Genomic DNA, 16,459 nt, shown 5'->3' on the forward strand with positions numbered 1-16,459 from the left:
CGCAACGCTTCGTTTCATTGTCTCTTCGCAACATTGTTGACGGATCCGCGAGTAAAATGTACCGTAACTGTATGCGCGATACGACTGTAATCCCGTCTATTTCATTCTATTTATACCGGCTGTTTTGCGCGCTCTCTGTCTGATATCGGACGATAAGGCAGGCGTATAAAATTCGTACAAACGCGTCACATATAAAAAGAGCCCGTCGCGCTGCGGACAGAAAATTATCTCGCGATTGCGATCTCATCTGCGATCGGAGGCCGTGGACGGCAGCGCTAAAATACGAGGTCTATCGATCGTAATATTTTCTGTTCTCTCTCTCTCTCTCTCTCTCTCTCTCTCTCGCTCTCTCTCTCTCTCTCGCTCTCTCTCGCTCTCTCATCAACACACGTGCGTGGCTCTGTTTGTTTGTCGCGCCGATCACGGCGTGGGGTTAACGAGTGACGCGTGTAACGAATGATTCCTTAATGAGTCACATCGTAGATTGTGAGCGAGGATCGATAGACATTGGACGCGATGATAAACAATTGGTCTCGTTCATGTGGCCTTATACATTTCGGTATTACGAGATATGCGAGAGATAGGCTGGCGCGCGTCGGAGCAGAGGAGTCGCAGCAGTGAACAAAGGGAGAGGGTAGACACGGGGAAAGTAGAGAGAGAAGGATAGAGCGAGAGAGAAAGAAGCGGAAAGGGACAACAAAGAGAGGGAGAGACGAGGGATGTAATCTAATGGTAAATAGCACGTATGCATATAAGGGTCAGTCCAAGTGCGTCAGTGGCGTAGGAGAACGAGTTGCGCGACGATATGGCTAATCACGTACTCGAGACGCGCGATTTCGCTTGTGGTTGCGATGGTATATCGCGTACGTATCGCGATGCGATATTCTGAAACACGGTGTTTCCGAAGAGCAATTTCACGAAACGTACTATCTATCTCATACGGAACACGTTGTATTTGGAATACCTCGAACGCACGAACGACACGAACGGAAAGTAAAACGATCATATTCCCACAATTATAGTCACCACAACCGCGTGTCTTCTAATTCCCGAGATAAAAAATAACTGTCCTCTCGACCGTGTCTTGACATATTTATGAACAGCGGCTGAGAATAATCAACCTATCGATCGGACGACGCAGCGAGGAAACTCTTTCTCTTTTAGTCTCTCTCTCTCTCTCTCTCTCTCTCTCTCTCTCTCTCTCTCTACTTCTGCAGCGAGCTCTTTATTTATGTCTACTTTGCAATTATAATAATCCCGGGAAATAACTCACGACACGACGCGTGTGTCGCTATGAATTGGTGATCGCGAAGGACGGGCGTAGTCGAAAAATAGCGTTTGAGGGTCGACTAGTGGTGCACTTCCTCGTGAAACTCGCTGATCGTCGGCGATCGATCGAACGGCAGGGTCGCGCCCACCCCCAGCTGCCACCGCCGCCGCCGCCGCCGCCACTACCATCGTCGTCGTCGCCGTCGCCGCCGCTGCCGCGTCTTAATCGCCAAAGGAGTCTAGACACCTTCCCGAGGAGGTCGCATAAATTCCGGGAGGACGGCGCGACGGATAATTTACGGGCTCGCTCGCGTCCTCTTTGTGCTTCCGAGTGTCCTGGGAAAAGCGGCGCGCCTATTCCGTCCCCCTGCCGATGGTAGTATCCTCCTTCCTACGCCATTGGGAGGGTAGATCGAGGGGTGCCAGCGTCAGACGGGGCCGCCGGCGGGGGGGGGGGTCTTTCGAATATCGATCTCCCACGTTCTCTCCCAGTCATTCACTCTCCGTCCGTGCAGTTCCACGTCCCTCTCGCCGCACTGTTTCGCGCACCCCGTACTCTCAGCGAGTGGAAGGGATATGGGATAGGGAAGAGGGGCAGCCGAAAGGGGCTTTACCCGGAGGTCCCAGCCAAAGCCCGGGGGAGGAGGACATTCACCAGGGAACGCGCCATCACCACCGCCACCACCACCACCACTACCGTCGCTACTACCACCACCACCACCACCACCACCACCACTACCACTACCACCACCACCACCACCACCATCACCACCACCACTAACCGACATCCAGAAAAATGTCCTCCGAGAAATTGGTTTACCGGATCCTGCAGCACCGTATTCGCGTGGAATTATTTCACCACCCCCTCTGCCCGCTACGTTCCGCTACGCCGCAGCGCTGCATCTAATTTGCGCGCTCTACCTTTGGAAATTCGTTACGAACCACCGTTAGCCTCTTTCGCAGTTTTCACGGTTGTCTGCGCTCGCAAAGGAGACGAGATTGAAGCAGGCTAGGTGGGATCCATTCGGTTTTGCGGCGGTTTTCGAAAGACGCGTGGAATAATTCACCTGCGCCAGTGGATCGTCCGATTTTGTATCCGTCTAAGCGCGCGTGCGAATCGCGAAATGTGCGCTTTCGCGCGAAACACCCTTTCCTCTCGCAGGACGGCTTCGATCCAAGGGGTTACGCTGGGTACGCTAATTTTGAAATACTTCTCCGTCATCAATAATTGTCCCGCTTGGAGATTCACGGACACTCGTCCCCCCGTCGCCAGCGATCCGGTGCAATTCCCCGCGTTCGTCCCCTCCTCAAACTTATACAAAGTGCCTGCGATAACTCATCGTTACTCGCGCGATCATTCCCCGGTCTCTCTTAAAACTCGAGAGCCGAGTAATATCCCCGACCAAACACCGGCGCCGTACGTCTCAATCTACTTTATTACACCGAGCCGAAATTTGTCGCGTCGCGTGGAGCGAGCGAACGTCATCATCTCGTCCGCCAAATTATTCGCGGAAATGCCCCGCCGTCGCCGCCGTAGCGCCAACGAAAGCGCTATTACCCTCCACCCTCACCTCTAACTACCCCCTTCCACCATTTCCCATCCCTGATCATCGCTCCCCCGCTGGAACCGGGAGCCTGCTCAGCAATAGGTGTGCGAGCACACCTTACGCCCCCGTGTTGCTGCACACGCGTGGAGCGTGGCTGTGCACGAATGCCCGGGCAAGAGAGACTGCACGCGTGCCGTGCCGTACAGAGGAAGGCGGCTAAAGCTGAAGGCAGAGAGAGAGAGAGAGAGAGAGAGAGAGAGAGAGAGAGAGGGAGGGAGAGAGAGCTCCGCCGGTGTGCCTTTGTGACGATCGAATTTCATGCGCGCGAATTACGTGTCCACTCATCCACCCAACCCCTGCTCGCCATCCTATCCATCCCCGTCCGGGTGTTACATAAGCCCGTCGAATTGTGGGAGAGAACGAACGATCCCCGGAGCTACGTGGGATCGGAAATAACGAGGACTGGCTTGTAATTAGCGTCTGATCCGATCGTCTAGGCGAAATCGTTTTGATCTTGAGCGCTAAGCAGCGAAACGCTCGAACGCCACCGTCGTCGTCGAGGAGAGTCGCGGGAGAGCGATCGCTCTTGATACTGCAAATTTATTCTCCTTACCCGCGATACATCGCGCTTCAGTTCTGAGGAGCGTCGTTTGAGAGAAAAGTAGAAAAGTGGTCGATCGCCCGATGCGAACGTGCGCGAATTAATCACGTTTCCAACGGTACGTCTTAAAAATCAGGTCAAAATGTCGCCGACGAGTGGATATCGTGAAATAAAACTGTAATAAATGGAAATAAAAAGTAACAAAACACCGACCAGCCATCTTTCCTCTCCAGCAGAGAATCTCACAGAGAGACTGCGGCCTCGCAATGTGACATGGCGACGACCAGCTCTCTCTCTCTCTCTCTCTCTCTTTCTTTCTCACCGGGTCTTTCTTTCTCACCGGGTCGGCCAGGATGATTTTTACTTTTTCGTTCGCGTTTCGCCGTGCAGATGTACGCTGCGGCACAAGATAAGCGCGCTCACTGCGAAGTATATATCGATTCAACGGAACCAAGGAAACCGGGATGGACTGACTCGACCGGCCGTGTCGCGCAGTCTATGTGGTCGCGGCCGTCGTGGTCCGAGTGAAGTTCTCCGGCCTGAAGTCCAGCCGAGAGCCGCGATATGTCTGAAGACACCGGTACGTACATATGTGTGTGCTCGTCAATAGCCGTCGTCGTCGTCGTCGTTATCGTCGTCTTCGACAGAGCCGGCCCGTACCGCGTTCGTGACTGTTCGCGCTATCAGCGATCTGTCCGCGCGATCACGCGGGACGCGTCCGTGTTGGCCCGATGGATCACGGCCGCGTGATCCGTCAGATCGATCGGATTTAGCCCCGCCGAGGGCTCACGCGAGGATCATCACGCGCCCGGGCCGATTGCACCTTGACATTTCACCCATCTCCCGTGCCGACCCGAAACTCTCTCGGCCCCGCGAGAGCGACGTCACGTGGAGGCGAGACTTCCACCGTGCGCTTGTCAATCAGCGGAGCGCCCGAAACCGCTGCCGGCTCTTCCGCGGCGGGAGACGCGTTAATTGATGCTTTTTCGAGTCGCACGCGAGAGAGAGAGAGAGAGAGAGAGAGAGAGAGAGAGAGAGAGAGAGAGAGAGAGAGAACGGTACCGAGAAAGTTTCCTCCGCCGCGCGCGTAAAACTTTCGTTGATCAATCACGCGAAATCACGAAGTGCGACGTATACGTTTACGTACGCGAGTCGTTCCGCGGCGCAAAGTTGCACGGCGGTCGGATTTACGCAAATTTCTTCCTTTTCGTCGCTCCGTTTTCTTGCCCCTCCAAAATCGATCGATTCTACGGGCCGGCGAACCGCGATCGCTGCTGCTGGAACTCGCCGCACACCGAATTCCCGAGCGTGCAACAACGCATCTCTCTTATCTGACGAACCGGCAAATTTATCATTCTGCGAGTTTAATTACTCGCGCGAGCGGCGCGAGCTAACCGTCGCGATGAAGTGAGTGTGTCGCCCTGGTAAAAATGATTAATATTTCAGACAGCCTTTCGCCGGAGCGCGAGCGAGCGTCTGTCTTATCGATTTCGCAAACTCTACGAACGACGGAGTCGTCGCGGTAATTAAAAGCGCACGCATGAAAAATTGTCCTCGTTATTTTTCACGGACATGTTACGGAAATTGTCACGGGGATCCAGTCCGCGAATTCGTCCATGCGCATTGCCGCGACGGATCTCTCCTTTTTTTTTCCTTCGTTCTTCCGTCCCTTCGCTCTTCCACTTTTTTTCCGAGCTTTCTCTTTTAATTGCGCCCCCTGACTGCCCTTACTACCTGCCATTACTACCGGATTTCCCCGGTTCGTCCTCAATTTTGCAACGCCGTCTCGTCAACGTAAACACAGCAGAACGGGTGATAATCGTTCACTCTGATAGATTACAAAAAACATTCAATCCCCCGAGAGAGAATTTCTCGCATCGCGCTCGACCAAAAATAACTCATCGACACGGTTAGCTCAAATAATTCAAAGATAATTTTATCGTGCATCGCGGACATTCAGCTCGGATAACGCGTGGATCACAGATTAGATTTCACAGATCAAATATGCTGTTCAATTATCAAGCGACGGATCGTGTCGCTCGGATCCGGCGAACGTGTCTCTGCAACATCACGGCAAAGTAAATCATTATTGACTCAATGAGACTCAATGAGAGAGAAGCTTTCGTTGAAAAATCGCTGAAAAATTGTAAATTTAAAACTACCCCGTCGCTCCTTCAGGAGAGAATCTCCCTTCTCAATAAATATTTCCCCATTCACAGATTCGCGTGTTAATACATTCGCAAATCAGAAATCAAATTCCTCGCCGGAAAAGGAGAAAGATCGTTCGATCGACGGAATACTCCCGAGTCATTGAGCGAGTCAACATTCACTCGCGCTAATGACGACCGGTCGGTACGTGACGCGCGAGCTTATAAATTGCTACGAAAGTATAAGGTGTAACGAACGCGACTCGCGCCGGCGAACAACGTCGTACGTGGCGCTACGCGAGACATTATTATTCAACGGATATATAAAGTGCTCGACGCGTTCCATAATGGCGTGCTGTATGTACGCGTGTGTATTTTGTAGATCCTTTTATTTCCGTGTTCTGAATCATTGACGAGCCAACCTCTATCTTGCATCGCAAGCTCGGTATAGCCGGCCTACCTGCCCCGGCCGACAGCTATAGCGTCGTAAGTCATCAGGTGCGACATTTGCGTCGTCGAGCGGTCGAACGGAAATAGATATCGAGTGATCTCAATTTAGATCCGGTAACGATTGCCGCCGCCAGCGGACTGTGTCTCTATGATAAAGGGCGACGATGAAGCCGACCGAACGCTGAAATTCCGCCCCGTATTGACAGGTCGAGTCGAGAAACACCGCGGCACTCATTGCCTACACGTCTACATTTCCTCCCGCCGCTCTTCCGCATTTTGCCCTCCGTCGCGGTCGCTCCGGTAAAAAGCGCTTGTGACGGGCGTATCTGGCAGATTCATCCCGCCGACGAAACTTTATACACGACACGCGATAACGACGAGGGTACGCGTGTAATCGATGGCCACCACTAACGACCGTCCCGGAATATCGCCGGCCGGTATCTTTTATCCGCGGTTAATCGACCTCCGGGAGAACAGAGCGCGACGCGCGCGTGCACCGCTCGCTATCCACTCATATATCCATCCCCGCATCACGCTCTCTCTCTCTCTCTCTCTCTCTCTCTCTCTCTCTCGTCGACTTCGTATAAACCCGTAAAACCATCGCGTCTCCCGCCAGGCACTCGCTGCGCTATCACCGATGTGCCCTCCCCTAATCTGTTAATCGAATCTATCTAGAGAGAACCGTGCCGATTTCTCGCCCCCTCCTCACCCCGCTTCCGCGAATCTCGTGACCGAGAACGAGTTTCTCGTTAGACCTGCGTGCGTGTACGTGTGTATCAGCGACCGGGAAGGGGGGGCGAGGGAGGAGGATCTTTCCGGTGTGTGCGAGGGGAGAAACTCGCGGCTGTCGAAAGATATCTCACGTACGAGATCGTCGACGTCTGGCAGCCACGCGAGAGTTAGCCCCCGATTAGCGATCCGATTCCCATTTCTCGCACGGAACCGCTCTCGCGCGGGCCGCCGCGCCACCGCGAGAAATCACGAAATCACCGTGGGGATACGCCACGAAGGCGGACGTGCACGAGAAGGCGCGGAGAGAGCGGCGCGGCGTGCCGCTCTTATCACGTAGGCGGTGTTAACACCTACCGCTACGGTAGGTGAAGGTAGGTGCTGGATACCCGGAATATCAACGCTGCCGTCAGTCCCGCGTCGTATCTTCCGCCCGATAGGTCACAGTCTCGTCTCGTCGTTTTTGCTCTATGGTCGTCGTTCTCGTTGATCGCCCGCGAGGCCTCGCCACCGCTTTCCCGATAACGCCGGACCGAGCGTCCATCGTCGTCGCGATAGATCGTTCCGAGCCATTTGAAGAGACAACGAGAGAGAGAGAGAAGAGAAAGAGAGAGAGAGAAAGAGAGAGAGAGAGAGAGAGAGAGAGAGAGAGAGAGAGAGAGAGAGAGAGAGGATCATGGTCTTCCCTGGCGAGGGACGTGATCCCCTGGAGCACACTAGTCTTTACCAGCGCGCCGGTCAGCCATTCTCGCTGTTTCACGTCGCGCGTCGTAAAAAGAAAAGATTTGCCAAAGTGTTTTCGTCGCATGAAATTCTCGATCTCAAGATCAAACATCCTTCTTCGCGAGTAATCCTTGTCCACTTTGCTCACGTTGTCGAGGGGTTCCCGCAACGTTCGATGTTTCGTCGCGCCACCCCAGATCGTGTCTATCTCTCTGTTTATTTGCGCGCCGTTTTTTGCAGAGAGCGAAGACAGCGATGCAGAGGGTGGCTTGGGCAACGTGAACAAGATGGTGATGCGACCGCCGGGCCACAGCGGCAAGGCCAAGAGGGGCCACATTTGCTTCGACGCGACCTTCGAGACCGGCAATCTCGGCCGGGTGGACCTGATCTCCGAGTTCGAGTACGATCTCTTCATCAGGCCCGACACCTGCGGCCCCCGGTTGCGTATGTGGTTCAACTTCACCGTGGACAACGTGAAGGTGGACCAGCGGGTGATCTTCAACATGGTGAATATCTCGAAGAGCGCGAATCTCTTCCGGCAAGGGATGACGCCGCTGGTGAAGAGCAGCAGCAGGCCGAAATGGCAGCGGATACCGCGAGAGCAGGTGAGAATTTTCTTGAAGAGCGACGATAATTACGACGACGTTTCGGATAATCGTGTAATTCCCATTGAAGAACTCGCGGATGTCAAGCTAAACACTTTGCGAGACGAAGCTTTGCGTCTTCGAGCATTGCGAGCCAAGTTCCACGCTCTTATCTTGTATCTCAATTAAAGACCTTTAATATAATTTAATATAATTGCTGTAACTGGCAAAATGTTACTTTTCATAAACGGTCTCGTCGATAATGCGAGTCAAAAGACTCCTCCGTGCGATCAGGGCGGAGATGCTCCGATATTTATGTCGGCGGTATCAACGATTGGGATCTCGAGGAACTCGAGAACTGTCAGAACGCGAATTTCCGATATCCAATTACCTCGTCGGCTACTACCGGCAGTCTTCCAAATTAGAATTATCAGCCCTGCAAATCGCGAATACGCTGCCTACGGCCGTCGTAAATTTAACCAACAGATATCGAGTCGAGTCAAGCTCGTTAGCCTCTTATCAAAATATATTATTATATATATTACTATATAATTTGCGTGTGTAATCGCAGAATGACGATCGCAAGTTCTCTCCCTCTCTCGAGAACAAACATTTTCAATTCATTTCATTTTCATTTCAATTCATTTCAATTCATTTTCACAACAACTTCAAGAGACTTGAAGGACTTGAAGAGAGATCGAAATTTTAGAATCCTAAAGTCCTTTTTGCTCACTTTCTAACAAAACGGGGGGATAAAGAAAATCGAGAATCATTCAAATGAACCGCTTAACACGATCCACTGGCGGAGACTTGCAGGTGTTCTACTACAGATCCGCGCAACATCAGAATCACTACGTGTTGAGCTTCGCGTTCGCGTTCGACCGCGAGGACGACGTCTATCAGTTCGCCCTGACTTATCCGTATTCGTACACCCGCTATTTGGGACACCTGGACAATCTGTGCGGCAGGCCGCTGTACACGAAGCGGGAAACGCTGGCTGAGTCGATCCAGAAGAGGAGTGTAGAGCTCATAACTATAACCTCCGACCTCGAAGACACGGAGCGACCTAGAAAAGTGGTCGTTGTCCTCGCTAGAGTTCACCCGGGCGAGTCGCCGTCTTCTTTCGTGTGTCAGGGCTTGATGGATTTCTTGGTCAGCGCGCATCCTATAGCTCAGGTACTCCGGGAGTACGTGATCTTTAAGATAGTGCCGATGCTGAACCCGGACGGCGTTTTTCTCGGAAATTACAGGTGAGAGTGACTCTGCCTCTCTCCCTCTCTCTCTCTCTCTCTCTCTCTCTCTCCCTCTCTCTCTCTCTCCTTTCTTTCTAATATTGCGAGAAAATTCAAAGGCTCGACTACATATAATTTCAACTGCGCAACTTGGCCTGCCGTAGAGGCGCCATCTAAATGTCATGAAACCTGCGATATCTTCGTTTTAGATTAAAATTCCTAAATCCAACTTTTTATTGTTTAAATTTAAATCTAAGTTCAAAGCAAGTGTCGCTAGTTTTTAAACTGACTTAATAGCCCCGGAAAGAGCCGCCGTGACATTTTCGAGGCTCGTAAGGGAGTCCGGAGGTAGCCTTGAAGCGCGAAGCGTTAATACTTCGGCGGTGACACGCGCGCTATCCTTCCCCTAGTTGACGAGCAAAATTAGAAATCGATGAGAAGACTAAACTTCACGTCCAATTCGCGGCGATGAAGTATCATCCGCGAAGGACGTCGCGGCAGGAAACATGTACAGATGATTTTGCGGTAATTTCGCTCACAAAGATCCACCGTGATGGGCTTGGACCTGAATCGATCGTGGAACCGCATCTCCGAGTGGATCCACCCCACCTTGTTCGCCACGAGATCGCTGCTCATGTCCCTCGACAAGAATTCGCAAACACCCTTGGACTGCGTGCTGGATCTGCATGCGCATACCAACGCGACAGGTGTTTTCGTTTACGGAAGCACGTACGAGGACGTCTACAGGTAATTCTAACCCTTTTCTTCGACCACGTGACAAACATTAGAGAGATCTCGTTAAGCCGAACCCCGTTGAGGCGTGAAAATAGTCACGTCTCCGCGAGCAAAGAGGGAAAAGAGAAGAAAAGAATAAGAACCGCCGTGACCTTCGTAACTAAGCATGAACCCACATAATCCAATCTGACTGACGGCTGCCAGCCTCTCAGGTACGAGAGGCACATTGTCTTGCCGAAATTATTGGCTCAACACGCGGAGGACTACGAGCTGGGCAACACCATGTACAATCAGGACCATAACAAAGCCGGGACCGCTCGCCGTTATCTGTGCTCCATTCTGAAGGAGCACGTTAACTGTTACAGCATCGAGGTCTCCATGCACGGTTACAACAAGAAGGGGATGCCCGGCATAATGCCCTACACGGAAGAAGGCTGTATCCTTCGTGTCAGCCGCGTGCCAAGAGAGACGGCACGTCGAAGCGATCGCGAATGAATGAACGCGCGAATCGAGACGTAGTCGTTGTTGCTTCTTTTCTTTCGATCTCGCTGGATCGCGTGTCGCGAGCACGATTACGCGCGGATCTTATCGGCCGACGACGGCGACGTTCAATTGGACAAATTTCACGCCTTGACTGTCAGACTGTGCCGATCGCAGATTACAGGCTGGGTCGTAATCTGGCTCGCGTCTTCATGGAGTACTACAAGCTCACCGGGCTTATCCCGTCCGGACTGCCTGATCAGCCGTCGAACAGGCGGACGCGTCAATCCCGACAGAGACATCGTCTTCCAAGGGAGCCCCGACCGAGAACAGTCAGGACCCCGGCGACCTTGCACCTCGCTAGCATTTATGAGTAATTATCTCGAAACTTTTCACGCGTGAATGTGGAAAGTTGATCGCGCGAGGGAAAGAGGAGGCTCGCAGAGTTATCGCCATTATCAGCGAGACGCTCGCAGCGAGAATAAAACTAAGCTGAGGAGAAACGCGTCGTTTGCTCGAACGTCTACCCTGAGAAGAGCATATTTGCTATTTGTGAAAGAATTATCGTCAGCTCAGAGTCGCTCTTGTGTCATTATCATATTAATCATAATAACCTTGTATTAGAGATGTGCGAATCAAGAATTTTTATGTCGAATCGAATGAAATCGAATCGAATCATTGAAAAATTTAACACGACTATCAAACATGCAAATAATGATGGAAGATTTTAATATGAAAGGGAATATTGATATTGTAATATATCATCTTAAAGTAAAATATATATTTAAATATTTAAAGTAATTTATAATTAAGTCATTAATTATAAGTTAAGTTAATTACAAGTTAAGGGTTTAAATATACGGGCCCAGATGGCCCGTTGCACGTAGCCGATGTACGCAAACGATAATGTATTTCATTCCTATTCGAATCGTACGGATTCGGATTCGAGTCGAATAGAATTACATTAGATTCGATTCAATTCGATTCGAGTTCGAATAGTTCGCACATCTCTACCTTGTATCGAGGCTTTCCGTTGGAACAGCGATAGAAAATGACTGCAATTTTGACAAGATGAATCTTCCTCTCGCTCAACGAACGACAGTTTTGTCAGTCAGTCCGTTCTTTCGTAACGAATAAACAATAAAATCCGTCCGTCTCGTGAACGCGATAACTCTCCGAGCGGGGAGCTCGATAGCCTCGCGGACGTCGAGGAGTGCGAGGAGTGCGAGAAGGGGTGGAAGATGCAATTCGCGCTCGCGACGGCCATTCGTTTAGCTCGCACCCGAAATAACGCCCGTTCGCTGCACGCGCTGCACGCTATTTGTCGACGTTACTACAGTCGTTACGACTGTCGGCTAATCTCGGGCCGAATCGTCAGGTACTTCCGGGAGGAGGCTGCTGAGCCGCTCCCGAGCGCGCGTTACCGATCGATGAGCGGCACGCGGATGGGCCAGCCCGGAACCGGAATCGCGAGTGAAACTGGAACGACGGGCGTCGGCGGGTGCAGGAGCCGGAGCTACAGGTTCCGGAGCCCCGGGGCGCCATTCGACAGGGTGCAAACCCTGACGACGGGCCAGCCCGCCGCCGCCGTCACCAACGCCGCCGCCGCCGCCGCCGCCGCCGCCGCCGCCGCCGCCGCCGCCGCCGCCGCCGCCGCCGCCGCCGCCGCCGCCACCACCACCACCACCCCCGCTGAGCCACGGCTCACCATTATCGATTTCAATCAGCTGACGCGGGGCGGCTTGGAGCTCGCGACCAGCAGGAACAGAGCGACGATACCTCGCAGGAGCGTCAAGTCGCGCAGATAACGATCGTGCCGCCTCGGATTTCCTCCTCGATGCGAAATCCGCGGAGGTACGGACGTTTCCGTGAAGGGGTGAGACACGCACTTCGCCCTTTCCGGCTATTTCCATCGCGTACAACACGGACGAGACGAGGGATGCCGGGGGCTTGCTTTCGCGTTTGCACCGCTGCGCTGTTATCTACGCACTTGTGGGGCAGCTTCCGTGAGATAAGAGAGTATCGACGAGCAGCGGGCTCCGATGGAAGGAAGACGGGGGGCGCCGTTGATTCGTGCGAAATGCAAATGAATTCTCGTGTTTGGTCAAAGAGTTGATCCGTCGCGTCGATCGACGAGAAAAAGAGAGAGAGAGAGAGAGAGGGAGGGGAGAGATTGTACGCTTCGGGAAGATTGTATCGAATCGACGGATGCTAACTACGCGCGTTAGTAATGAGCCTTCGTTCCTCTTACGTTCCTGAGTATAACGGGCCACGGGTATTGCTCTTCGCACACACGGCGAGCGTTGATTCTCTCTCACAACGCAACACGGCGAACGCACAAAAGAGCGCATTTTTCCGACCTTCTCTTACGATGCCTTCGCGACACCTTATTACTCGTGACAATAAGCGATTTCGCTGCTTGCCAGAGCTTATCAGTCGAGCGATACGCAGCATACTTTACTACGCATATGTATGCGTGTATTTTCATGATACTTGTTACATTTCTTATGGTCGTTTATGATATCGTTGTCAGAAAAAAAAGAGTTACTGTTAGCTACGTTACGCTATATAACTACTTGTACGTTAAAGTATAGACAATGTTACCAATGGCAGAATAAATGGATTACCAAGAATCAAAGCAAACATGGAGAAATGCATGCTTTCGTACACATCACAACACCGTTCTCGAATCGCAGCTGGAGCCTCGCGCGTAATTGCCTCGTGAAACTTGCACGAGCCGACGAGCGCACAATCGCCACGCGATTGTTGTTAGCCTTGGAAGAGGCAAAATCTCTTCCGCAATCTTTTTCGACAGAGTCTCGCGTTTCAGCCGATAGTCAGCGGATATTCCGAGACAAAAATAGAAAAGGACATATCCGGATTGACGATTCGCGCTAATTTGGAAATTTCTTCCGTCCTGTAATCGCGATGGAATTTTGACCCGTTGCGCAGAGTAAAAGAGACGGCGCCCCTCGAAATTTCTTGTAAAATCCAGAATCAAAATGCCACGGCGCGCGGCCTCTCGGGCTTTCAAACAAGCGGCAGCTGGTCTAAATTTGGATTTAGAGGCGGTAAGGAGCCAAGTCGCGCGGCGTCCTTTGGCTTTACAAGAAATTTCGAATGGCGCCCTGGAGCGCAAGGTGTCGACACTGTATTAATCGGATTAAGACGGATGAAATCAGGTAGCGGACCTGTTTGCGCGAAACTTGGTTTTGGTTTCCCGAACAAAACACCTCTCGGTCCGGGTTCTCGTCAAACACACACCGGGAGAGGTGACGATCGCGTGGCGAGCGGACGAGCGCTTCAGATGCTATTCGTAAACGATCGCGGCCCTTTGCCGGCACACTTAATCACGATGTAACACGATGATGTTTGCACGTACCTGAGAAGGCGGCAATTACGTTTCCTAAAACTCAACGAACTCGCGCTCGATGCACGCGCGCATTGAATGGACAGAACAGACGCAGGTACTACGCGACGGCCCGGTACACCTGGCCAGGTACGGACCTAAGGATACTCGGATACTGGGCGCGGGTGTGTCCGTGCATTTAACGGCGACGATAACGACGATGACTCCGACGACGGGAAAGTCGGTATACTAATCGTGCTTGCGAATTCAACCACGAACAACGAACAAACGAATTTACCGTGTGCGTGTATCGTATATGTCACTGTACGTATGCGTACGTGTGTATACACCGGGTATATGTGTGTGTGTTTTCTCTAGCTTCGATGTATGTATGTACGTGTGTGTGTGTGTGTGTCTATATGTGTGTGTGTGTGTATGTGTGTATGTGTATGTGTATGTGTGTGTGTGTGTGAACGTTTGTGGAGACGACGTTGTGCGTGAGAGCGTCGGCTGAATATATACCCTATGTATATGTATATATATATACGTGTGTATGTGCGTATCTGTGCGTGCAGGTGTGTATGTGTGTATATGTGTTGTATGTGTGCGCGTGTACGTATGTATATGCGGTTTCGTGTACGTGTGCCGATACTGCGGTTATATATTATACGTGTACATGTCAATCAATCGGAACTGAAGAGGAACTAAAACGGAAAGAAATGAAACTATAGCGAAAGAAGGGAGCAGACAAGCGGCCAGTAGCTCTTCTACCCCTGAGCTCGAGACGGAACTGGCCCGTGGGCCGATCGGCTGCCTCGCGAGACCCCCAGCGTACCCCTCGATTCCGCCACCCACCACCGACACCACCCCCGCCAACGCTACCGCCGTTCTCCCTCGCCAACCTACAGCACCACCACCCCCCCCCCTCCCCGATGCCGCTCTCTTTCGCGCCCCTGTCGTCGGGAGTACCGTCGCGCATCCCCCTCAAGCCGGGCTGGGTACTTCGGGGTTGGACGAGAGCAGGGCGGTGGTCGTTGAACCAGGTATATAGCTGGCTGCTGTCTGCGTCGTGCGGGTTGCGCAGCGGCAAAACCGCCCTTACACAACACACACACATATGCGTCGTTCTCCACCACCCTCCCACTCCTCATCCCTTGCCCATCTCACGGGGTTACAACCCCCGGGTGCACCCTGTCGCCGCAGCGCAGCTCTCGGACGGTTCCCCAGGAGAAGCGACTAACCTCGGCGAACCCGGCCATGGCACGGCGCGGAGAGGACGAGGACGAGGGGTGGTCGGGACCGTTGTCGGGCGAGAGTGGCAGGAAGAGGAGGAGGTGGAGGAGGGTGGACAACGAGGGGGATGGATCTGTGCAGCGGAGCCGACGTGTACAGCGCGCCAGTGGATTAATATCGGAGTCCGCTCGCTGGATTCTCGCCGGGGCCCGAAATGATTTAATTCCGGACTTTAATCCGGGCTTTTATCCGCGCCTCGATATCAGATTATACATCGTCGGGCCTTTTTCTCCTCTGCGCCCTTTCTTTCATCCGTTGCGGGAACCGCGCCAAGAACCAACGACCGAGCGTCCCCCACCCCTCCTCCTCCTCCGCCTCTTCCGAATTGCTTCCTTTCTTCTCATAAAGATTCGGCTGTTTTATCGTACCTGCGATGGGAAACTTTGTATCGGAGATACTGTTGATCGTCCGCGCTTCTTCCCCCCTTTATCGTTACACTTTGTACATATTTCTTGCGAGTTAAGTAAGTAAAGTATACAGAAAAATAGAATGCAAAGGTTTCGAAAGTATAAGATATTTAGGATGGATAGATGGCAAGCATCATGTCGAAAGAATTCGTGACTAAAATTAGACATTTAAGATGTCTAAAATTCCTTAAAGACTTTAACCTTAAAAATATTTAAGAAAAAAACTAAGAAGCTCTCGAAGACATCTCTTGGTGCTTTGTGCATTCTGGATGATGAAAAATTTCCATTATTTATTATATTTACTTTGCTGCTGAATTGAAGACTCTGAATCAAGACGAAAGCGGCAAATACAATTTCCGCGTTGATAAATGATTTCAATTATCTGGTGTCCCAGACTGCACAAATATGTTCGAGTAAGAAATGTCTTGGAGACATCTGAAATAATTACAATACCACAAGGATGTCTTTTTTTATTTAAATTAATTTTTTTAATTAAAGTATGCCGTAACGAATGATATTTTTGCTAGACATTTTGTCATATGCAAATATTGTAAAATCGGTGTAAAATCGGTTGCTTTTTATTTATATTCTGCGTTTATTGTTTATTGTTCAAGCTGTTTATTGTTCTAGCCGTGATTAAGACTGCGTTCGAAAACATCACTCGGGTGCATCCGCTGTATTGGTGTAAGAGAGAGAGAGAGAGAGAGAGAGAGAGAGAGAGAGAGAGAGAGAAAGAGAGAGAGAGAGAGACGTAAGAATGAGATAAAGGAAGAGGGAAAATATTCGGCCAACGTTTTCGAACATAGCCCTACTAATGGTCGCTTCAAAACTTAGAGAAAACTTTCTCGATATTAACGACATACCGCTTGAAAAGAAAAAGGTCTACTCACTCGGCTCGCCTATGTTTCGCCTA

General features: G+C 51.5%; 2 protein-coding genes across 3 annotated transcripts in view; one reads left to right on the top strand and one right to left on the bottom strand.

Moving 5' to 3' along the window:
- Positions 1-16,459, bottom strand: part of LOC105190174 (ELAV-like protein 3) — a 51,245-nt gene extending 34,786 nt beyond the window's left edge. The window contains exon 1 of one of the 2 annotated variants that reach the window (XM_025297528.1): positions 16,437-16,459. The gene's annotated coding sequence lies outside the window, so the exon portion shown is untranslated. Of the gene's footprint in view, positions 1-13,879; positions 14,249-16,436 lie in introns of those variants that run through there. The other variant, XM_025297520.1, reaches the window with a different exon arrangement.
- Positions 7,376-13,866, top strand: LOC105190177 (cytosolic carboxypeptidase 6). Its single transcript, XM_025297564.1, has 8 exons — positions 7,376-7,480; positions 7,707-8,071; positions 8,867-9,300; positions 9,826-10,029; positions 10,230-10,453; positions 10,675-10,870; positions 11,876-12,086; positions 12,195-13,866. Exons 1-8 carry the CDS (start codon positions 7,420-7,422, stop codon positions 12,303-12,305), a joined length of 1,806 nt encoding a protein of 601 aa, XP_025153349.1. The 5' UTR covers positions 7,376-7,419; the 3' UTR covers positions 12,306-13,866.

This window comes from Harpegnathos saltator, unplaced genomic scaffold (assembly GCF_003227715.2).
Source record: "Harpegnathos saltator strain DR-91 unplaced genomic scaffold, Hsal_v8.6 scaffold10, whole genome shotgun sequence".
In the NCBI taxonomy this organism is placed as follows: domain Eukaryota; kingdom Metazoa; phylum Arthropoda; class Insecta; order Hymenoptera; family Formicidae; genus Harpegnathos; species Harpegnathos saltator.

What these genes read in the sequence shown, in the direction of transcription:
- LOC105190177 (XM_025297564.1), top strand. Translation starts at nt 7,420, where the DNA reads ATGGTCTTCCCTGGCGAGGGACGTGATCCCCTGGAGCACACTAGTCTT. An exon ending in ACGTACGAGGACGTCTACAG is followed by an intron (nt 10,030 to 10,229) that starts GTAATTCTAACC and finishes CCAGCCTCTCAG; the next exon opens with GTACGAGAGGCACATTGTCT. An exon ending in CGGGCCAGCCCGCCGCCGCC is followed by an intron (nt 12,087 to 12,194) that starts GTCACCAACGCC and finishes ACCCCCGCTGAG; the next exon opens with CCACGGCTCACCATTATCGA.